The sequence below is a fragment of the Mustela nigripes genome, chromosome 15 (genome assembly GCF_022355385.1).
Source record: "Mustela nigripes isolate SB6536 chromosome 15, MUSNIG.SB6536, whole genome shotgun sequence".
Classification (NCBI taxonomy): Eukaryota; Metazoa; Chordata; class Mammalia; order Carnivora; family Mustelidae; genus Mustela; species Mustela nigripes.
Window position 1 is genome coordinate 31,283,611 of NC_081571.1, and position 25,117 is coordinate 31,308,727.

The 25,117-nt window shown below is 38.2% G+C and overlaps 1 protein-coding gene across 4 annotated transcripts in view; it reads right to left on the reverse strand.

The window, feature by feature from the left end:
* AKAP11 (A-kinase anchoring protein 11) overlaps positions 1 to 24,255 on the reverse strand; it is a 48,298-nt gene extending 24,043 nt beyond the window's left edge. For 2 of the 4 annotated variants that reach the window (XM_059378153.1, XM_059378150.1), the window contains exons 1-6: positions 23,549 to 23,654; positions 15,896 to 16,059; positions 10,128 to 10,237; positions 5,678 to 5,794; positions 2,713 to 2,760; positions 1,160 to 1,294 (exon numbers count right to left, since the gene is read on the reverse strand). In XM_059378153.1, coding sequence (XP_059234136.1) covers positions 1,160 to 1,294; positions 2,713 to 2,760; positions 5,678 to 5,794; positions 10,128 to 10,237; positions 15,896 to 15,902 — 417 coding nt within the window. In that variant the 5' untranslated portion in view covers positions 15,903 to 16,059; positions 23,549 to 23,654. Of the gene's footprint in view, positions 1 to 1,159; positions 1,295 to 2,712; positions 2,761 to 5,677; positions 5,795 to 10,127; positions 10,238 to 15,895; positions 16,060 to 23,548; positions 23,655 to 24,135 lie in introns of those variants that run through there. The other 2 variants (XM_059378152.1, XM_059378151.1) reach the window with 2 other exon arrangements.
* Between the last annotated feature and the right edge of the window lie 862 nt (positions 24,256 to 25,117).

Below are 25,117 nucleotides of genomic sequence, written 5' to 3' on the forward strand. Positions count from 1 at the left end.
ACATTTCTCACCTCCCATTCTTTTTCTCCCAATCTTTTTCTCATTGCTACTCAAATTCCACCTGTCCTATCTCCCAAAATGTTACGGAACTTACAATTCATATCTCTGGCATGTCTTCCAATATTATTATACAGCCTCTTGAGTTTCCTTGTTCATTAACTGAGCTCACCAACTACAATGTAAACTGCTAGAGGGTAGGAACCAGGTTCTATTCTATTTTTGTATCCCATTTTCCAGTAGCTTCCAGCAGGACACCACATTCCCTTCTATCATAAAAGAATCTTCCCCTCCTTTCACCTAAATATCCCTAGTATTACAATTTTATAGTAATGTTTAGAGCTCTGATTAAAAATAGAAATCATCAGTTTTTTTGCCATACATATTACCCTTAAAAATGCAAATACTGACATATGACTTAGTGAAAAAAGGTGGAAATCAAATATAATAGCTAATCACATCTTGTAATCCTAGCAAACAAATCAAAGTAAATATAAATGAAAAGCATAATGAAGAAAATGAGGTAAGCAGTTCTACTTTTACCTGTAGACCTCATAATGAACACAGTAGTCTTTTATACTTGGAATAAGTAACCCAAACTTTAAACCCACTGATTCAATTTTTAGGAGGTAAAACATGCAAAGTACTTTTCTTTGACACATTATCAACAAAATAATACTTACTAAAGAACTAAAGGCTGAATGTTTTAAAACTAACTGTCTGAAATGGGGAGAAGTCAACTTTATAATGAATTGTTTTTTAACAGAAAACAAGTTAAACTATGTCCTCTAAAACACTGAATGCAATATTCATATAAATTTAGAACTAGCCATAAAAGGGGGAAAGATTCTATAGTTTAACCAAAGGTAGAAGAAATTCAAGAAATCCATAAATGAATTTTCAGGAAAAAAATTCATTAATATGCACTTGCATATCATTTAGGGAACTTCACACATGAAAAAAATCTAATTTAAAGCTATGGTCAAAATGACTCTATCCTTTAGTGATTTCAAAGCTTCCTGAGTTCTGTTTTTCACAAATCATATTTCCTTGAGATAGCATTAAAAAAAACCTCAAGCATTTAAGAGTTTAACATTCTTCGTCAAATGTCACTGTAAAATTTGCCCTGAAAAACACATTAGAAATGATATATAAAAGTTACCTGACTTAGAGGACCACTGTTTGTATCTGATGATTTACTTATATCCTTCATACAAATAATTTCATTTTCATTTAGACTGCAGAAGTGCAGTGAATTCAGAAGATCTGGAAGTTCCAAAGAAACTGCAGCTAAATCCTAATTTAAAAAAGAAATACAATAAATAACACTTTTAGATGCCTATAATGTGAGCCTTATTCAAAAACCTAAGATCTACTGGTTAATATACTTTCAGTTCAAAATAGTTAACATATGTAGTTTATCGTGAGTAATTTTTTAACTCAAAAATAAAATGTACTAAAATATTTTAATACCTGCTATTTCTATAGCCTTTTAAAATACTGACATCAAACTCTAAAGTATTTTTACATGGTACCTCATACATCCATGACAACTAGACTTTTAATAGTTTTTAGCTGCAAATGTCAACCTGCAATCTTCAAGTTAATCATGGAATATTTCCCACATACAGGGATTCTCCCCAGTAGAATGTGCTTCTTGGAGCTTAAGTTTTTATATTTGTAAAATACATATCTATTTTTATGCCTTTCCTCACCAAAGTATCATATTAAACTCTGGCTGAATATTTTGTGAAGATATTAAGGAAACATTTTTTTTTCTCATTTGCCCTTTTTATGTAAAGACTTTACCCAGTGAAAGAATTAATGTCTTTGACCCCACCTAGAGTACTTTCCTTTATAAATATGACTTTATCAATAATTCTTAAAGAGGAAGTAGACTAAGAGAAATACACTGGAACACTTCTCTTTGCAGCCTTATGTTCTCAGGAGTATATCTTCTCTTATGCCTTCTGTCTAAATAGTTTCCTTCAGGCAAGGGCACAATCAAGACACACAGCAATTTTCATTATCACCTGACAGATATTATTCATAAAGAAATGAACAGTATTACTTTTTCTTTTGGGAGACACTTAACTGCCATAAAAGGAAAAAACATGGCAATCACAAATATTAAGCAGCAGCACAAGGTAGGGGGGAAAAAAGATGCCTACCACATCTACACAAGCTTCAACCTTCTTTATATAACTGTGAACTCTCCTTTGCTGATCATAATCTCAACTACCAGTTTCTATGTAAACACCTGCCTAAATCAGGCTAAAAATTTTGTACTGGTCAATCATTATTCTTTACAAATTTCACCTTTTAAATTGAACTCTATCTCAGTTAAAAATATAATGATTTGATGAAGTCAGATTAGGAAGACCATCCAAATTGAAAAAAAATATAAAAAAAAAGTCTCATTTTCTACATTATGCACAGAATGGAGGAAAGTTAGCTTGTGGTTGGCAACCTTCTCAGATAAATTACTTCTGTGGTCTCCTAACCTAAAACTACTTTCTGTAACAAGAATACTCTGAAAATGCTAAAAGTGAAAACGTCCAAAGCACACTCAAGAGTCATCTTTTAGCTTTAAATAGGAATGATTTAACAGAAGAGTTTAGTGTAAATTTGGGGCTAATCAGGCAAATTTCATGATCTCAAAATCTGTTCCAAATAATCTCCATGGTCTTTTCCAGTTCAATAAATTGACCATACCTGAATATGAGCAGCATCTGTTTCTTCATTAAAACCTAGAAATGTGACCTGAATAAGGAATAAAGCTCCATTAATTTGAGTTTTTTAAGTCTTATCACAATTAGATTATTCACAGAGCAGAGATACAGATAAAAGCACAGAAAACATTAAATGCTGACTGTTACATACAAATGTTGAAGCATCACGTAGTGCAGCTGAAACAAATAGGTTACATGTCAATTATACCTCAATTAGAAATAAATACATTTTTTAAATGCTGGCTGTCTTGGACAAAATGATTTGTTTTTTCAAAATCATCACAAAGGTTTTTCACCAAAGATTTGGTTCCATAATGCAGCTCTTCAACCTCCCCCACATCCACTTCATTAACAAGTTCAATCAATTCTACTCCACAAACCTATCTCCTGTAATATCTCCCTCTCTCCACACACCCTGCCCCCACTTCTCATCTGCATGATGGTCCTGTTCCACCTGGTCTCAGTAATAATCATGGCACTCCCCTGTCAAAACCTTTCCATGCTTCCCACTATAAGTCCTAACCAAGGCCCCCAGGCTCTGGGTTAGCCAGAATTTCAACCTTCCCTCACATTTATTCATACACATGGGCCCCCTTTCTGGGTCTAGAACATGCCCAGTTTGTTACTGTTATGCAGTAACGCCCCCACAACCTGTGTCTCTAGACCTTGGATGCTTACACACCTTGCTCCTCCTCATACAAGATCCAACTTAATGTCACCTCCTCAGGAAGGCTTTCTGGGGTATGTCCCCAAGACTCCTTATTGACTTCCTATGATATTATCACTTATTTCCTTCAACATCCTTATATAGGGATTTCTCTACAGGAGTTTATATAAATTAAATTTCTAAAAGAATATCTAACGGCATGAAAAAAAAGTCACATTTTAAAATAAAATAGTAAAAAGGACAAGTTACAGACAAAAATGATACAAGATATGCACACAATTTCAACCTTATTTTTAAAAACATACGCATGAAAAATAGTACTGGAAGGCAATACACCAAGCTATAAGCAGCGATTAATTCTAGATGATGGAATTATAAGTGATGTTATTTTTTCCTACTTTTTTCATGTTTCTTCCCCCTAATTCATGTTTCTTCTTTTCATGTTTCTTGCCCCTAATTCATAAGATTAATGATAGACATGTTTTGTTTTGTTTTGTTTTTAAGGTTTTGTTTATTTATTTGTCAGAGAGAGGGAGAGAGAGAGAGAATGTGACACAGCGCGCAAGCACACACAAGCAAGGGGAGCCGGCTCCCTGCTGAGCAAGGAGCCCAATCCCAGGACCCCTGAGCTTAACCTATGGAACTACCCAGGCACCCCTGATAGGCATTTTCTTTTTGATACTTGCAATATTTCTTCTTTTTCTAAAAGCATCATGTACCACTTTTGTAACCCCCCAAAAGTATTATTTTTAAAATTTATATTCCCTTTATGTCTTTGACATCATAGGAAGAAAATCTTCTATTTGAAGACAAAATGGTAAATGGTCAACTAAGCAAGTACTGTGACTAAAAATACGAAATACTTAAATTATAGCAATGTGGAAAATCAATTCTCAAGAATTAAGGGAAAGCAGCATAGTTAAAATATAAAGAAACACTGACTATACTTTTGATCTCTTTCTGATGACTCACAAACAAGTCAGAATATTGCATTAACCCAGGATCGTTATTCTAATTATGTTCATCATTTCCCAAAAGTGCTACAGTTAATTTCCAGGTCTCTAGGTAAACTTTTAGGCTCTAGGAGCCAGTCTCCTCATCTGTAAACCTTGGAGCAATACAACTCCTCTTCCACATTGTAAGGGTTAATCAAAAACGTGGAGGAAAGTGCCTTGCACATCACAGACAGTCCATGACAAAGAAGCTCAAAAACAAACTTCTTTCTTTTCTTCACAAAACACTTAGAGATATGCATACCCTCAAGTGAGACAGAAATTCCTTCTATTCTTTCAAGTTTCCTTTTACTGAATACAAAAGAGAAAATAAGCTGACAAGCAGTTTTGAAGATGCCAGTAGTTTTATATTTCCCATTGATCGAGGAAGGCCTCACCAAAGAATGTGGGCTCGGAAAGGCACTACGTAAGCAGCTGGAGATATACAGGCTGGAAAATTGTCTGAGGGCAGAAGGACACAGGAGACCTGTCATACTTGGCAACAACAGAGGAGATTAAGAGAGGCTCAGCTTTACTAAAGTAAAGCAGAAGGGATAACAGAGAAGATAATGTCAAGAGCCACCGAAATTAGCTGACACAAAAGGAAAAGGCTCAGGTCAGAGAACACTGTAGCCTGAAGGGTCTGCTCACCATACCTCTGGAACTACTTCAAATATAGTTTCACAAGAAAGATGAAAGAAAATCCTTCCTCAAAATAAAAATACTCAATATTTTTTTTAATTAGATCCTTGGTTTCAAAAAAAAAAATTTTTTTTCAACTAATATACTTAGCACTTTTGAGCTTGAACAGCCTAATACCTTACTTCTCTTATTTGCTGAATGAATATATTGATGGGACTGTGGCTATATTACAGGAAAAAATGTACTTCTTTTCATAGTAGTAAGTCCAAGGACTGGAAACACTGATGTTGCACAGAAATAGTTGAGCAAGTACTATATCCTGAGTAGTAAATATGTTAATTTCCAAGTACTTTTATCACTACTTTTTCATTTTGTATCAAAGTACTGAATTTAAATAATCAAGAAAATAAAAACCAAAAAAAAAAAATGCATAAAGAAAACAGTATATGACATCTCAGCGGCTCGGTTGTTAAGCATCTGCCATGGGCTCAGGTCATGATCTCAGGGTCCTTAAAACAAGTACTTCTCATACATGTATTAATACATACAGATTTTAGGCAATTTAAAAACAGATGGCGCAGCTTTACAAAGAAGCATGAAAATACACTGTTTCAGTAGGAAGAGATATTGAAAGTATTATGTCAAACCTCAGTCAAATTGGCATGTTCATCCTGCTTTAAGCAATCCTCTGCTGATATACTGCATAGTTCCTTCTCACTCTGTAATAAAGACTTGACAGACTGGAACACATCTTCACTGAAGCTCTGAAAATAAAAGATATTCTTAATTTATTTAATTCTAAGACAAGGTGAAAGATCTTGGAGATATTCTATTTTTAAATGCAGAGTCACTAAATCTCCAATTAATATTCATTTGGCACCTGTGAATATATACAGACCTCAAATGAGCTGAGAGAAAGAACCAGCATAGGGCTTAATCATGTAGAATTCCACCTGCTCAAAACACACACATCACAGCCCAGGCATTCGACCTACCAGAAGCTCATGAGGCCCTCACTCTGGGTTCATTTACTCTTACTCCACACTAAAACCCAACAGACTGCATACCTGATTTCCAAGTCAATGGCAGAACAGAAGCAGCAACTATATAAGGAGGAAGGTGATGTAGACGCTGTAATAAGCATGCTAACAAAAGTGATTACTCTCATAACGAAGGTGGAGATGGAAAAAAGAGATAACAACCTGAGCTAAGACTTTTCAGGGTTCCTGAAGCAGCTATATGATAAAAGGAGGGAAGGTTTTCAGAACTTGGTAGGGGAGAGGTCACAAACATAAAGGAATAGAGGGAGGAAAAAAATTACATAAAGAAAATAATAAGTATTACAGTCAGACATAAAGAGAACATTAATTTCATTCTACCTTATTCTCCTTCTATTGATCTACTGATCTGCTCTTCTATTAGAAATGTCCTGATTTCCTAATCTTTCCCGGTAGAAACTCTACCAAGCCCAAGACCTGTGAAGATTTTCCCACCCCTCAGTCATAATAAATCAAAGTTTCTACTGTACTATCTATACACTGAGATCATTTAATCCACATCACAACATACTACCATTTCTGTTTTTGTATATATTGGTCTTTCCTACCATTAAACCAAATTATTGAGCCAGAGACTATATTTGATTCAGTTTGTTTCCTTAGATTTCATTACCTCACATACTGTAGGATATGAACTCAACAAATGTTTGCTAATTTAAAAAGAAGTTAGTGAAACTCTTTGGTTTAAAAGACAAGATACATAAAAAACCAAAGCAGTAAAGAAAAAAATATAATATTAAATTTGAATATGAATTATCAATATAAACTCATGATTCCTTAAACACATTAAAAACATTCTTTAAACTACTACATTTTTCCACTGAAACATCACAGAAGTAATGACCCTCAGTAGTAATGCACCCAGATTTTGGTTTCTAAATACCATTTTGCCAATAAAACGAATTAGAGCTCCTGGGAAAATGGTTGGTTCCAGGCTGGAGGCAGAGAAAGTATGCCATCTGGGTGGGGCATCTTAATTGTGACAAAGCAAGGAAGTGCTCAGGAACTAAAGGGGTCATTTCAAAAGAACACAGCAGGAACAGGTGAAGGGGATTAAGGGTACATTTACTGTAATGAACACTGAGTAATGTATAGAAGTGCTGAATCACTATATTGTATAGCTGAAACTAATACACCACTGTACATTAACTGTACTAGAATTAAAATTTAAAAAAAAAGAAAAGAAAATGGAGGCCAACCTGAAGGAATTCCCACTGGAATTTAGGCATCAAAAGAATAAAAATGGTAATGAATTATAATAACTGGATTTTTTTTTAACCTACGAATCCATTAAAGAGACAGATAAAAGGATGGGGGAAGAACACTTGTTTACATAAGAATGCTGAATGACAAATATGGACAGGATGACAAAATTTATAAATGCCATTTGTAAATCCCAATGTAATTACTGATTTAGGGAAAGATTATCAATGTATCCATATCACTGGGTTCAAAGCTACTGAGCAACAGGATGCTCACTCTCTCCAGGCATCACTCTACATATTACTTATTAATTGTACCAATTATAAAGGATACATGTCTTTATGTTGGTGATATTTGGTGATACTGGGTGGAGATGAAAGAAACACAATACCCAAATAAAGCATGAATCTTGACTAGATCCTAGATGAACAGCAAGGTAAAAATAACAAAGATATTTGAGACAATTAGGGAAATTTGTATATGAAATGCATGTTAGATGATGTTACTGAACTAACAATTTTTCTGAGGAGCGGTAACGATGCTGATGTTCTTAAGAGATGTCTGCAGCCAATTCTCACGTGGTCTCAAAAGGGAAGTGTTTATGTAGATGCGTGCGTGTATGTACACGTGCACACATGTGTTTGTATACACACAAATAGCATGGTAATGGCAAAATGTTAACTGACGATGAACCTAAGTGAGGGGTATGTATAGTGTTCATTGAACGGATTTCTCTTCTCAACTTCTCTGCAGGCTTAAAAATACTCTAAATTTTAAATGATTCTGTTTTCATTAATGAGTGGAGGTTTTTAGGCTGAGATACAAACAACTCAAAAAGAAATTTAAAAAATATGAAATCTGAACCTAAACTATTAATATAAATTCACGACACTGAAGGAGCAATGGGCACTCCTAGTACCCAAAGTACCTGGTTTCTAAATACTAGAAGGGGTTCTTTGGAGAAAAGCCAATTCCAAGTCTGAGAAAGGGGAAGTAGAAGGTGAAACTGGGTTAATCTGTTATACTAGAAAGTAGGCAAGCAATCAAAGAATTAAGAACCTAATACAAAAGGATATAGGCACCAGCTTAGAGGGACGATGTCTGAGACCCCTTGAGCAACTTAAGTGAATAAATAACTATAAATAAATAAAAGACTGTAAAACATAGAATTTTTAAAATCCATGAATCCAGAACAATACAAATGAGCAAATGAATGGAAATAAACTCACTTGTTTATTCCACCAAATTATTAATCTGAAAATTGGTAATTCAAAGGCATTTATCCAAGCTTTATGGGAGATACTGTAGCTCATTAAGATTAATGAGGGAAGGCTTTTAAGAATTCTAGCTAATAAATGTAAAAAGAACGATAGCATTAGGAAAATCTTCATTTCGCAGCTTTTAGGAAATAACAGATTCAGGAAAGAGTCATCAAGGATACCAAAAATATTAGATAAAAAGTTGCTGGAAGGGGTGCCTGGGTGGCTCAGTGGATTAAAGCCTCTGCCTTCGGCTCAAGGTCATGATCCCAGGGTCCTGGGATCGAGCCCCACATCGGGCTTTCTGCTCAAGTGGGGAGCCTGCTCCCTCCTCTCTCTCTTTGCCTGCCTCTCTGCCTACTTGTGATCTCTCTCTGTCAAATAAATAAATAAAATCTTTAAAAAAAAAAAAGTTGCTGGAAAAAAACAAGGTATTTACACACAGCAAGTATCATCTCATAAATTATTTAATAACTAGAAAATGGAAAACACGCTTTTTTTTCTTAAAGATTTTATTTATTCGACAGAGAGAGAGAAAGAGATCACAAGTAGGCAGAGAGGCAGGCAGAGAGAAAGAGGGGAGGAAACAGGCTCCCTGCGGAGCAGAGAGCCAGACACCGCGCTCGATCCCAGGACCCCGGGATCATGACCTGAGACAAAGGCAGAGGCTTTAACGCACTGAGCCACCCAGGCACCCCGGAAAACACACTTTTAATATGGACATTTCTGGCAGCATTACTAATTACTACTCTCATCAACTGAGCAATTCTTGCATCAATGATCACAGGAAAACCTGAAATTCTATCCTAACATCATCCTATACAGTATTCTTGCTGAAAATGTTTAACCTGAATCTAATCAGGCTATTAGTGGTAAAGTTTTTGGGGAGCCAAAACTTACACATGGATCTTCAGCTGCACAGGGGATTGGCACCCTTAACCCCCCATTTCTCAAGGGTCGCTGTATTAGTAACCTTTGAATATGTATGTTGGTACGCAAGTTTATGTTTAGGAGTACTATGATTTTAACTGTCTGTATGCTTGAAATTTTTCATAATAAAATGTTAGAAAAAAGAGGTCAAGAAATGGAAGGGTAACCAAATTCTCTTAAGAGAGGGTTCTTCCTCAGACTAGAAAGAGGATCAGAAATCATATTTAATTTGCTAATTATCCCGTACCTAGCAAAGAACCAGTACCTAGCACAGGGCCTAGAATAAAATAAACACTCAAATTTTTATTTGCTGAATGAACAAATGAATAAAAGGCAATATCTGGGGGTAAAGGTACATAAGAAAATTCATACCTGTTGTTTCTATTGTTAAAAGAGGGGGAGATTTTGAGATGACAGAAAACTATCTGCTGAGCAGAAATAGGGAGGCACTGTCATCTTTGGGAAATAAAGTTTATTTACTTCATATCACTATTTTCATATATGCCAGTCTTACTAATATTATTAATTACAATATTAAGATTCATTTGAAAACAAGAATATCATACAGCTGCTTAACAAGATTTTAAAAAATGATCCACATTTTTATTAAAACTATCATTGAAAGGAATCTAATACAGTGAACTTACTCTTCTGACAGATGTTCTAGTCTTCATGTGACTGTTTCTCAAAGTCTGGAAGGTCGCCATAACTATATTGCTGTTGTATGTAATCAATGAAGAATTAATCCATAAAATACCTAAGGAAAACATATTAAAAGAAAACAACTAATTTACTGATTTTAGTGATTCAGGCAGACATTCTGTCCTAAAATAACTTCTTTAAATTCAGTCATTTAAAAATAAAAACCTTAAAATTCTGAGACATAAAAAATTATTTTAAGCAGTTTGCCCTTATTTATTGAATCTCACTGCCTTTGTGTTTTGTTTTGTTTTGTCTCGCTTTTTACAAATAAGAAAGTACATGAATGTCTTATTAAGAAATCTTTGGAAATCGTTTTAAAATCTAAAATAATGAATATCACAAAAGAATCCCAGCCTTCTTGCTTCCCAAAAGGCACTCGAACCCTAGGGTCTCTGTGAATGTGTGAATGCTCCACTCCTTATTTCCTGGGCAGAAAGATTTGATAATATGCAAATGAGACTACGAAATCTGTATTTATCAAATAAAACCCCATAAACAATAACAAACTCCTTATTTAGGAATCTTAAGAGCACCAATGACTAGAGTTCAAAAAACATCCAAGTTAAATGATTAAGAGTACTTAAAACACATGCACACGTACATGCGCATGCACACACACAGATACAGAGACAAACATATACACAGAGACCTTGGAAGAAACTCTAAAATTAAGGACTTAAACTTTTTATCAATGTATTTAAAAAGTACCTTTGAAAGTTTAAATCAACTTGGGCATTAAGTACCCAGTATTCACATCTAATCACAGTACCTTGCCCATTCAAAATCTACTTGTGCTCATGCTATGGATACAAGAACAAAGCAATACAGCCCTCTTGGGCTCAGAGACTTGGAAGGCAAGTATTTCACTATAGTAAAGAATGAGAATAGGAACTGAATTCGAAATCACTAAATAACTCAAAAATCTGAATGAATAAAATTTAAGAATGGGTTTCAACCAAATTGGCCTTACCAAAAATAACCCAGTTGAGGTTTTTAAAACATCTGATTAATATAAATTTACACTATGAAGAGATACATACGCAAAACCAAACGTGAACCTACTTTCCATCAGGAAGGCAAACCAATTAAATGTTGGTGGAGTTCTAATTTTATATTCTTTCACCGTAGAGAGAAAACTGAAGTGTATATACATGCATCCACACATACGCACCTCCCTCTAGAGATTTCTAGATTGTAATTTTTAACAAAGAATTATGATGATATCCTATTCTGAACCAGAATTAATTCTAGTTGTCTCCTTAACAATAAAATGTGATTGACTAGGATTGAAGCAGGTTTGTGAAAAAGGCAAGGGAGGCTCCAACAGCACAAGATAAAGAACAATATACCAGTTCTCAGAAGAGTACCATTTGTGTCCCTATTCTACCTCTCATTAGCTTTGTTTCCTCTAGGTAAATTGCAGTATCTCTGGATCTCTTTCCTCAAAGTAGATAGATATCAACTTACTTTCTGGAGATGTTTACCGTAAGAATCAAATGGAAAATAATTTACGGGAGGTACTTCAGAAACTATACATCGTAAGTAAAAGAAAAGCTAAAATATTTACTTATGGATCAAAGTGATCAAGGGGTCAAATTCTCAAAACAAGGTATAAATATAAAAGTTTATGTGGCCAAAGAAAGACAGTAATCTTTTTATTTTTCCCAGGCCAACTCTCTCCTTTTTCCCCACAGAGTTCTCTTCAACTGTTAGAAACCCTCAGAGGCAAAGGGACTTGCCTTAAACGTTACAGAAAGCTTGTAAAATACAAAAGCCAACACAAGGGTTCCAGAAAAGCAGAATTCTCTAACGCAGCAGCTGAATCAAACGGCACCTTCCATGTGGGCAACTGTGTAATACAGATCCAACCTCGAAAATCTTCCTCTGCTATAAAATAGTAATTCTCCTTCTGGGAATTCATCAAAGAAAGTAATGATCCTGAAGCATCTAGGATCCAAACGAGAGCTTATAAAGCACCAAGTGCTTTGCTAAGGGATTTATGCGAACGTCTCATGTAATCCTCAGGATGGGAAGAATGGTATTCCAGATTTACAATGAGACAAACTGAGGCCTGGGGAAGTTAGGCGATTCGCCCAGACCCACACAGTGAGCAGTAGAGCTGAGATTCAAATCCAAACCAAACTCTAACACCCAGGCTTCTAATGGCTCCTCTGGAGTGTGTATAGGTTTGAAAAGCGGTTCATCACACTTTATAATAGAAATGAGCAGCCTTCTAGGTGCCAGAAACAGGAGAGTGACTGAATAACCCGGATGGGGTTCCCCATGATGCGATCGCATTCAAAACAACACTGAAGGGCGGAGAAGCAGCACACACAAAGCATCTTCACTTTCTGATTACTGAAAGGGTGAAATCGGGGAAAGAGATGGGAAACAGCAATCGCCTTTGCAGCTGCTAACTCAAGTCCACAGGAGGAAAGATTACACACTGACTCAGAAGAGAAGCGGGCCAATTATCTAGATGAGCTGGTCACAGGAAGCTGCTGTGACAAGCCATGCCCCTGAAACACAAGAGTGACAAGGAGGCTGGGGGCGGCCAGGGTGCTCAGAGACAACATCCTGTCTGGATGTGACGCCTCTAGTTACCCCAGTGCTCTACCGACAATACTCCTGAACAGCAGACCTAGAGAGAACACTCTCTTCACAGTTGAGTACTAACGCAAATGGAACCCAACATTCAATAGACCTATGAAGGAACACTAAAAACACACACAAAAGGAAAAAAAAAATACATATACACTAAAGAAAGAAAGAAAAAATCCAGATGAATATTATCATGCCACCCAAAACTCCTATTTCAGAATGGTACATCAGAATTTATATTAATAAGAAAGAAACTATATTTAGTTCTATATCTTCACTCATTTTGAGTCCTACTCCATCCCTTTGTCTTAAACACATAAGTAAAATACTATCTCACAAAGGGAAAAATCTATCAGAGAATAATCTTTGCGACAGTCCATTCAAGTGAATCCAACCTGAGATGGTATGACTCATACTCGGGTAAAGCGGATCTTTGGAAATGAAGCAAAGACAAACAGGGGAGAAAGACCAACAGAGCAGGGTTACTTCACCATCTTACAAAATGAGAGAGAATGTAGTTTCAAACAGACTTCACAAGAGGGGCAAAACTACAGTATTTTCCCCTAAACACCTTTGTGTTATGATAATAAACTTCCCACTAAATGCTTTTTTGATTTGTGCCCTGTTATAGGTAAACAAACAAGATTCCCTTGTTATGGGAATAACTAAGTGTGTTTTTTTACAGTCAAGAAAATTAAAATGAAACTAGATCATTCTTTTGAAAGATCAGAGACAGAAGTATAGATAGACAAGGCAAACAACTGAAAAGAAAGCTGGTAGAGGAGCTCAATAAAAGTACAGCATATAGGGGCACCTGGGTGGCTCAGTGGGTTAAAGCCTCTGCCTTCAGCTCCAGTCATGATCTCAGGGTCCTGGGATCGAGTCCCACATCGGGCTCTCTGCTCAGCAGGGAGCCTGCTTCCTCCTCTCTCTCTGCCTGCCTCTCTGCCTACTTGTGATCTCTGTTTGTCAAATAAATAAATAAAATCTTTTTTTTTTTTTTAAATACAGCATATAAAAACAACACCATGAAATAGGGGCCCTTGAGTGGCTCCGTCAGTTAAGCATCTGACTTCGGCTCAGGTCATGATCTCAGGGTCCTGGAATCGAATCCGATATTGAACTCCTGCTCAGTGGGAAGTGTGCTTGTCCCTCTCCCTCTGCCTCTTCCCTTGCTTGTGTGTGCATGCACTCTCTCTCCCTCCCTCAAATAAACAAATAAAATCTTTAAAACTAAACAAATAAATAATAAATTAAAAAATTAAAATACCATGAAATAAATGAAATCCCCTTAGAAGCAACCAAAAAGCAGAATGGATATTGCTTAAAATACTGAAACGCCAACGAAGTCTTAAGAAACATCACAGGATAAAAACAGATGAAAGCATTAGAGAAACAATTATAGAGAGTATAGAAAACAGACATATGGGACACTTTGAATAAATTACACTTATCTTGGATCCTGTGATTTCCTTTCCTAAAATTTATCCTACATATATACTTGCACAAAATTCATGAAGATATATGTGAAAGAATGTTCACTAAAACAAAACAAAACAAAAAAAACTAAAAATAATCTAGAAGTCCATCGATTCAAATAAATCATACTACATTTGTATGACTGATTATTACCAGCTGTTGGATTTAGATCAATACACAGTGATGTGACAGCATGTCCATAAAATATTAAGGTAAGAAGCAAGTTGCAGAACAGTGTACACAGTATGTGCTCCTTGCATGGCTTTAAAAAATAATTACATGCACATGCAACCCTGTGTGTATATTGTACATGTCTAGGAGATCCTATAGTGGATATAGACTAAACTTATGACAGTGGTCATGCATGCTGGGACTTTTTTAATATTATGAAATGTCATATAACTATAGTATGGGAAGATGATACACTGTTAAGTAAAAGAAGACAAGCTTCCACATGTTCAGAGTATCCCATTTTTTTATAAAATCTATATGACTACAAGTGTGTATTTATGTAAGCAATGTAAAAACAAACATCTACGAAATGGGTATAAACATTGTTTTTTACCTGGGTAAACACAATTAAAAGAGTTTTATTTCTCTGGATGTGCATAAGTTCTTTCATAATCAGAAAACAAATACAAGTCTTTGCCACTCTCTTCGGGCCTAAGAAATTTTCAAGTTGACATCTATTTCCTGACCTTTTTATAGCATGAGTTAACCAAGCCAAGGAGTCTCTCAAACACCTTCCTTGTCTTCTACCAACACTCTTAACCTATCTTGACTCTCTTTCTATGGCACTGGTTCTCAAACTTCAGTACACATGTGGATCAGCTTATTTCTAATACCCCTCTCACCCCCAACGATCTAGATTCAGGTCTACATGGAACCCTGAAATCTCCATCTTTAACGAGTACCGTCTCTAGTTTCTGATTGAGAAACACCTTATCTCTCTAGCCATTACATTAGTCTCTTTCCCTAAATTTTTTCACAAGTTGTTACTCAAATGCTAACATTTCTACCCACCATCCTTGTCCTTCGTGGAACTCATTCTACCTAGTTTTCCAAGGATAGTTAATCTCTACCTTTGGTTTTAACTGTGCAAATAACTCCCTCATACCTAACTCTAGTTCAGTTCCTGCACCTAAGTTTCAGTTCCTTGGTCCAATTCTCTTTTTTCTTTTTTTTTGTTTAAAGATTTTATTTATTTATTTGAAAGAGAGAGAAAGAATAAGAGAGAACAAACATGAGAGGGGGAAGGTCAGAGGGAGAAGCAGACCCCTTGCTGAGCAAGAAGCCAGATATGGGACTCTGGGACTCAATCCAGGACTCCATAATTATGACATGAGCCATCCAGGCGCCCCCCCATTGGTCCAATTTTCTATCAGATATTTCTGACTAAATATCCCAGTTACTCCTAAATCAGAATGTCCAAAAATTGAATAAAACTTTCTCTCTAAACAATCTTCTTCTATATTCCATTAGTAAGAGCCAGTAAACCAACTGAGCCATCAGGCCAAGCTGGAAACTAGCTTTTCCCTCAATGCATACAGATTACCGTATCTAGTCAATCCCCAATCCCTCCTAAACTTCCTGCCAATCTCCCCTCTCTTTCACCAGCTGAACTGCTACTTACTCTTCATAGATCAGTTCAAGGACTTCCCTTCTTGAGGAAGACCTGGTACATCTCATCTATCCCTCTTTGCCCAAACAGTAGCCACATCCTTTATGGTCCCAGAGTGGTTTGTCCTTTACTCCTTTGGTGCCATTGTTTGCATGCTTCCTTCCTTTTGTGAATTCCTTGAGGACAAAAATGTTTTATTGTATTTGTATTCTAACATGGAAGGCAGTCAAACATCTACTGAATTAATAAAATAAAAAGTCTTTTAAAAAGAAAGTATACCTTTAAATGCTTACACACATATTTCTACATTTAATGAATTATTTGTGAAAATATAAAAGTTTCCAAGAATTTCTAATTCTATAGTATTTGATAACATATTTATAATAAATGCTCCAAAAACATGTTGGCCAAATTTCAAATGGTCAAGTGTTAAAAATTAATATTCTGTTATATATAAACACAACAAAGTAGGGAAAAATATATGAAACATGAGTTTTCAGATATCAGACAACAGGTAACTCAGGCCTATGACAGCTAAAAGAAGGGTAACACTAGCTCCTGGTTATTTCCAGGTCACAGCACAGAGAGAAGAAAGCCAAGCAGTCTCACCAAGTTGCAGAGACAGAGAGATCAGAGTCTGGGAAGGCCACGAAGACTAGAATTTGCAGGGCAGTTCACTGGAGAGAGAGCTCACAAAGACTGAAAGCATCAGAGAATTGCAGACGGGTTCTTCTAGGGTCCTTGGTCAGAAACTGATCTGTGCCAAGTAACAGAGGTTGGGGGAATAATTACCTACCAAAGAGCAGCAGGCCAAACAATACCTGGAGCCAGACAGGGCTCGGAATAATCTGCACTTCCACCAACCTGAGTGGGAAAAACCTTGTAATATGTCAGGCAAAGGATGGCCTCCATAGCACTACACCAGAGGCTGTTCTGTAGTCACCCTAACAAAGCTTAAAGGCAATCCTCAACACAATCCAACAGGTTCCAAATAACCTATGAACCCCTACTGTGCAACACTCTTAAAAAAAAAAATTCAACAAAATCAAGCAAGCAACAGCATAAAACTCAATGGCTAGCACACAGCCAAAAATTACCAGTGGAGGAGAAAAATATGACCCATAACCAGGAAGAAAAACATCATTAAGTACAGATCCAGAAATGACAAAGATGATGGAATGAACAGAAAAGATGTTAAAACTATATTACAAATATGTTCCGTATACTCAAGCAAGAAGAAAACACAGTCATAAGGAGAGAAACAGAAAATATGAGGGCCAGACCAAACTTCTAGAGATAAAAATAAATCTAAAATAAAATACATACTGGGTACAATCAACAGCAGATTAGACAGCAGCAAGAGAATGTGAACTTAAAAGATGTAACAATAGAAGCTATCCAGAATGAAGCACAGAGAGAAGAAACCCACAAACAAAGCAGCCTCAGTGATTGTGAAAAGTAATTGGAATCCCCAAAAATGAGGGGGAGAGGAGCACTGCATGAAAACAAAATGGCTCAGAATTTCCAGAAGTTGATGAAAACCGTAAACTGACAGATGCAAGGGACATCAACAAACCCTAAAAAAGTAAACAAAAAGAAAACCACACCAAGGTACATCATAACACAGTTTCTGCAAACTAGTGACAGAAAAACCTTAAAAGAAACAAGAGAGAAAAGTAGACATCACATACAAAGGAACAAAGAAAGACAACAGACTTCTTGGCAGAAACTATGCTGGGCCATAAATAATTGAGCAACAGCTCAAAAAAGTGTCAACTTAATGGGGTGTCTGGGTGGCTCAGTCAGTTGAGTGTCCTGCTCTTGATTTCGGCTCAAGTCATGGGTTAGATTTCATCTAGGGTCCTGGCCCACATAGGGCTCTGTGCTCAGCAGGGAGTCTGCTTGAGGCTTTCTCTCTCCCTCTCTTCTATCCCTCCCCTCGCTCGTGCATGTGTTCTCTTTCTTTCTCTCTCAAATAAGTAATTTTTTTTTTTAAATTGTCATCTGAGATATCTATACCCAATGAGAATATCTTTCAAAAATCAAAGAAAAATAAGTTTATTTAAATGAAAAAAGCTGTGAGAATTCATCACCAGCCAACCACCACTAGAATAATAGGCAAGAGAAAAACAACACCAGATGGATGTCTGAACCTAAACAAGGAATTTAGAATGCTTGAAAGGGTAAATATGAGGGTAATACAAAAGATATTTTATAGAGATATTTTCTCCTTATTTATCTATTTAAAAAATAACTATTTAAACCAAAATAATAACAGCATATAATGGGGTTTACAACATACACAAGTAAAAGGCATGACAAAATAAAGCACACAATGTGGTGGGCTAGAGTTTTAAAAAATGCTGTTCCTACAGTATACAAAAAAATGATATTTATAAGTTAAAGTTATCTCATAAACCCTAGAGCAACCATTGAAAAAAAAAACAAAACAAAACCAGAATAATACCTCATAGGAAAACAGTGGCACAAAGCTGATGCTATCTCCCGTTTCTGCAAAATCAGGAAGCTAAGGGTCATCTTCACAGACTGTTATAAGAATGCAATTACATAATATATGTACAAACAGGACCTGATAAAGCAGGAATTGATACAGCAGGAATTCAAATGTTTGCTTCTTCCTTAGGAAGAGACTTGCCGTTTGACATAAAATCTAAAAATACCACAGCTAACAGTTATTAGTTTTCTCTCAAAACAATAATCAATCATAAAAAAAGACTAATTTGTTTATGACCTAAATGATTACCTATTAAGATCCTTGCTTCTCTAGTTTCATATATATCAACAATAAATACAGCTTTAAAAAAAAGAAAAAACCCTAAAATCTTCAGGCTGTGCTTTTCAAAGTGAATACATGGCTTAGAAGTTTAAGTAATATTGTTAATCTTCTATTAAATCCCCAAGTACAAGATTATTTTAACAAAAAATATGTTTAGAATTTTAACCCAGGAAAACATCTCTTTATCAGTGGCATCTACGACATTATAAATCAAAGAATATACTGTTGAAAAGACATTTAAGTAGCTCCTGCAAATAGTAATAAAGCTCTACCCTACTCTGCCAGCAGCAGGAATGAGTGAATGGGTCTGCTTTGCCAGTGGTCCAGTGCTTGGTACCTATGAGGCATTCCTAAAAGCCTATGCAAAACCTATTAACTGATGGGATATATAAAGCATAAAAAAGAAAGAAGAGTGTGAAAGATAATTTTGAGGTTTCAAGCTTGGGGAGCTGGAAGAAAAGTGGAGCCTTTGCCAATTACAGGGTAATTGAAGATAGCGTTTAATGTTAACGTAGTATCAAAAGGCACCTAAAATACATACATTTAGTTGGATGTGGTCAGAGCTACAGTTGTTATTCTAGGAACCATCTATACATACAGAACTTGAACGCTGATCCTACAGACTAGGAAAGAACAAAAGATCAAGAAAATGTAAGAGGACAACCATGATAAAGGGTTGCTGGGCAGGTAAGCAAATACCACAAATATAGGGCAGCTGGAAAAGCAGGAAAAGTAGAGATTAAAAGATTTAGTATCACTGGAAACAAGAAATAGTTTTATGTCTGGAATGGTCAGTATTAAACTCCCAAACTCCTAAGGGTAGAGATGATATTCTTCCATATCTGAATGCTGCAGGAATCTCAATCACAGGACACAGTCAGTAGAAGTTAACACCACATCATTATACTGTGCCAGTCAGGCACTGCTTAATTGCTGTTAAACAGAATTCACGTTTTTTTTTAAGATTTTTTTTTTTATTTGAGAGAGAGAGAGAGAGAGAGAGACATCACAAGTAGGCAGAGAAGCAAAAGGAAAAAGCAAAGGAAAAAGACTGAATAAGCAGCCACTATGTGCTTCAAAATAACTTTAAGGTATTTGACTCTTCACCGCTGAGCAGAGAGCCTGATGAGGGGCTCAATCCCAGGACCCTGAGATCATGACCTGAGTTGAAGACAGAGGCTTAACCAACTGAGCCACCCAGGCACCCCCAGAATTCACATTTCTCACAACAGAAGTTGGTGTTGTTACACCCATCTTACATATAAAGAGACTGAGGCACAAAATGCTTACATAATTCACCTTAACTTACAAACCTAGAATATTCTGTCTTGAAGGAGATCATTACCGAAAGCACGTTCAGTGTGGGGCTGGGGGGGGGGGGGGACTCAAACGGCAGGATGTTAAAGTACACCAGAGTACATTAGAGTACAAAGTACATTTCCTCCCTGTCTGTCCCCTCTGTTAGGAACTTGCAGTAAGTTCCCAGTCTAAAAAAGTACAAACTGGGGGCACCTGGGTGGCTCAGTCGGTTAAGTGGTTAAGTGTCTACCTTCCGCTCAGGTCAAGATGCTGGGCTCCCTGCTAAGCAGGGAGTCGGCTTCTCCCTCTGTCCTTGCACCCCACTGGCGTTCTCTCAACTCACTCTGCTTTCTCTCTCAAATAAATAACTTCTTTTTAATCTTAAAAGAAAAGTACAAACTGAGGCACACCTACACCTCTTTCTCATCCATTTTCCCATTCCCATCTTCCTCCATCCTCAGCCACAGGGACCACACTAGTTGATACCTGGGCCAAGGACTATCTTTTCAGAAATTCAGAATGAAGATATGGAGACACCTGTTGAGAAGCATGCTGCAAACACAAAGTGAGCTGCCACCACAGCAAAGCAAAGTTTCATGCAAACCGAAGTCAGAGGGAGGTAGGAACCAAGAGCTTTAAAGAGAGCCAATTTAAAAGAAATTGGAACAGATAGAGTCCAGAGTAGCAGAGACAAGACCATGGGCTCCCATAGTTACTGGAACAGTAACTAACTGCCTAGAAATTTTTCTAGTTCCCAGGATCCTGAGCTGGACTTCATGCAATGGACTTCAGAGGCAGTCCTCCGACTATTATGACAAATGCTTTTTTTAAACTAAGTTCATTCAAATGGATTTCTGACTCTTGCAGCCAAATAATCTTAAAGCCATTAAAAGAGGTCAAAGGAAAAAGACTGAATAAGCAGCCACTATATGCTTCAAAATAACTTTAAGGTATTTGACTCTTCACCATCATGGGTGAGGAAATGGAGGCTCATCTAAATTAAGTAGTAGTCTGCCTTACTCCAAAGCCCAAACTCTATATTTTGCCTCATTTTCATTCAAGTTACATCCCATCTATTCCAGACGACCATGCCACTTAATTTTTTTCTCATGAAACATTCTCAGAATAAATGTTAACTTTTCACCTTTTAACCTGTTCAGCCTCTATACACTTCAACCACCTTTACTCTATTTGGTAAGTATTTAACAATAAAATGACGTTGTATATGCAAATATGAGCAGCAGAATAAAGACATTCAGATCCTTTTGGTCTGTTTCGAAACTGATAGAGTATTTTTCTTTCCTTTCCCTACCTTACCAGTTGATACACCCTTAAGTCAAGCTCAAACTAAGTGTAGCTCTTTTCCTAACCTGTCCCACCTTTCCTCCCTCCAAGTGGTTGACGTTATTACTAAAGTGCAGGCCACCTAACAGAAAAAGAATACATTCGGCTTAGCTAAATAATTATCCTACTTAAAACTATTTCATTACTTTTCTAGTTTAAAGATTTTATTTTTAAGAAATTTCTACACCCAATGTGGGGCTCAAACTTACAATCCCAAAATCAAGAGTCATATGCTCCACCAACTGAGCCAGCAAGGCACCCCCCCTTCAATTATTTTTCAAAAGCAAGACAAAACCGACAAATATCTACATGCTAAAAGCTTGAAATCCTTACCAAAAGGCTATAATATAAGACTAGCAAAAAATTCTATTTTGCTCTCCCTGAAAATCAGTTTGCCAAGATGGAATGGTAGGGAACTTTTAAAATCTAGACCAGTCTCTTTTGCCCATTCTCAAAAAGATATTCCCTAAGTTTTCCACATTTTCTTCAAGAATGTAACAGAACTCCACTGCCTATTTAAATAAGTGGAAATTTCCCTAAAAATGACGTATAGTGTAACATCTGGCTTGATTTCTTTTACAAGATAGTAAATTTCTGGAATTAAAAAAAATTTTTTTTAATGTACTATCCTTCTGCTAGCCTCTAAAGGTAAAGGAGGATTTATTTATTTATTTATTTATTTTTTAAGATTCTAGATTTATCCTAGAATTTAGAAACTAAAGAAGCTCTTACAGTGGGTTCAGGGTCTTCGGCAAGTCCCCTATCCTCAACAACTCAGAAATATCACTTGCCTAGAAGTATACTTCTAGGCCCTTAGAAATACTGCAGTTATCGGGGTACATCCACTAATCACTAGTTACCAATTCAGCCTGGGAATCCATTTGTTCTGACTGCCTTACATTCTTTGATCTCTCATAAATTGCTCTGCTACTCACAGCCACAACTAACAGTGAAATTCACTGTCAACCCTGGGTATTTCTGCCAGAAGGAACACAAGAAAGTAAGAAAAACCATGGTACTACTCAAAAAAGGTAACCAGATGTTTGAAAGGGTTCATTAAAATGCACTATTTTAACTGACACTATTCATGCCAGGAACTGTGTTGCCAATTACTCTAAAATCACAAACAAGACATTAAAACAATCCTTGCATTACTGAGTACCTTATATTTTGAGTACTCTGTACGTTCTGAGTATCTCCAGACATGCCAAAATCAGTGTCAGTCAATATAACTATAACATCCCTCACACGGTGGGAAGAAGCCAAGAAAACCTTACACGTTTTGCGAGGGACTGAATAATTACAAGGCTGAAAAGAGAACTAGAATTTTTAACTCTGGTTTGCACTAAAGCCATTAGGTACGTGTCAACTGTATTTCTTGGCCTGAAATTTTCTTAACATCTTAAGCCTAAACCACTTCCAGTTTAGTAAGATTTTGGAAGAGACGGAAAGCAGAATTGCTACCAAGCTATACCACTGCCATGGTTTAGACTCCACTACCATTGCCATTTTACGAACGTGTTTAATACTTCGGTCACATCCACTATTTTCGTGCAAAGCAGAGTAGGTGCCTGGTATGATAAAAGTATACCCAATCCATTCAGGATATGGATGGCCAGCATTTAACCATTAACAACAAACAGCCCCAGAGAAAATGTGACAGCAAATCCAAACACCAACATTCCGAGGAGCTCTGCTTGACGCCTTCCGTTTCTGTCTCAAGATTTGGGTTGCGCCTGGTTCCACGGCTCTGGGGTTCTGACAGCGAAGGATGCTGCTCGGGGACAAAGTGCAACGTCCTCCTCCGGTATAAGCTCCGGTGCGCGCACCACCAACACAAACTAAGCACACGCTCCGCGACGCACCGAAGATACCCGGCTCTGAAGACCGTCCTGGGGATGGGAACTGAGCTTGTCATTCAAAGGGGCCGCAACTCCGCCACCACACTCTGGACCCCAAGGGACCCGTCTCGAGCCCGAGGACACCCCCTCCCCCCAGGCCCGGTGCTGCGGGCTTCCTTCCACCGTCCAGCTCCTGCCGCCCTCCTCCCACCCCCGAGCCAAGGCGCAGCTCTGGGCAGCCCCGAAATCAGAGCAGGGACTGCGGGCCGGCGGAGAGGCTGGGGCACCAGGGGACGGACCGCTCCACCGACCGCGGCCCCGCACCACGCCGCCACCCCGGCCAACGCGCGGCTTATGCTGCGGGCGGATCCGCAGCCGCCTCACCTGGGGGCCGCAGGCTCCGCAGCTCACAGGCATATCACCGGCCCGCAACGACCAGTCGCGCGAGCCGCTGAGCAGGCGGGCGCCCCCTCCCGCACCGGCCCCCGGCCCTCCCCCCCCTCCCCTCCCCGCGGCCCGCCCCCAGACTGCCCACCCCCGGCTTCCGCCGCCGCAGTTCCAGTCAGCAGCACCACCTAGTCCCCACGCCTCCCACTCACTCTCGCGAGAAGTTGCGGCACCTCTCGCGAGAAGAACTCTGTGACCAAGCCCGCGCAAAAGTGGGTGGGCTTTTAAAAAATGAAAGGAGCAGGAAAAACCTTCCCACGTGCTCTGGGGCAGCTAGCGGATCGGCCCCGCGCGTCACGTGACGGGCAGCCGGCCTCTCTATTGGCCAGAATCTGCTCAGTCGTGGGAGCTTTAAACGCCTGGCTGACCTACGAACCTGCGGCGAACGTCTTGCGCGCTTCCTGATCCGTTACCTTGGAAACGGTTTAACCCTTTCCTCTGGCAAAATACCCAAGCGTTGGCTGGCCCGGCAGGTTTGGTTTCAGGCCCTATCTCCTTTCTTTCTTTGGACCCCTTGGTCTTACCGCCTGGGGTCTGCTGGGCTTCTTCGCCACAGGCTAGCTTTGCTGTCTTCCGACTGCCAGGGCTCTTTCCAAAGCGGCAGGCCCGTCAGATCTGACGGCCCAAGGAAGGCTCATCCTTTGGGGTAGCTCCGCCCCTTCTCCCCAGCATCTCTAGGGAGGACCACTCACAGCGCACGAGGCCGACCGCCCCATCCAAACCTCAACAATTAGCATCAAGGGATCTCCGGGCCCTAGTGCTCACCCTTACCAATTCACGCGGTATTGCAATCAGGAAGTAAAGTATTGGTCATGGAGAAACCAAGCCCCAGACGATAAGCTAATGTGTGATTATTTACATTTAGAATCGTAAGGCCTAACCCAATCAAGGTGTACAGTCTCCCCACGGACATCTAGTCAAGGGTGGAAATACCCGATAGATGAGAAAGACCTTTTGAAGTTTATCCTCATTATGAGTTTTGTACTGTTTGGGGGGGAGGGGGGCAGGGAACAACGGGTGCATTCTTACGTTCACGTCTTCATTCAACAAATTTTTGTTGAGCTGCTACAAATGTTAGACACTACTCCAGGCCGTCGATTGAGCAGTGATGATGACAAGTGAGTCTAGGTTCTAGAGTGCTTATGGGGAGGAGGGGTGAAAGAAGAAATGTTTGTTGGCGTCAAGCTCAATGCAAGGAAAATACAGTAAATGATGCGATAGTGATTGTGATTGGGTGGCTGCTTTAGGGGCGGAACTTTGGGGGAGATACTTAGGGAGTGATTTGCATAACAGGCTTGCAAACCTCAGAGGGAAGGGCATCCCAGGCAAAGGAAACAGCTAAGTCAGAGGCCTTAAATTGGCTTGGAAGGGGAAAATATGAGACAGTTAAGAAGAAACAAACCTGGAGAAGAAAACAAACATGGGCCACAGCCTGCAAGACTTTGTAAGCTAAGAAAGTAATAGTTGGGAATTTAAATGCAGGGGAAATCTTCGGAAAATTCTGAA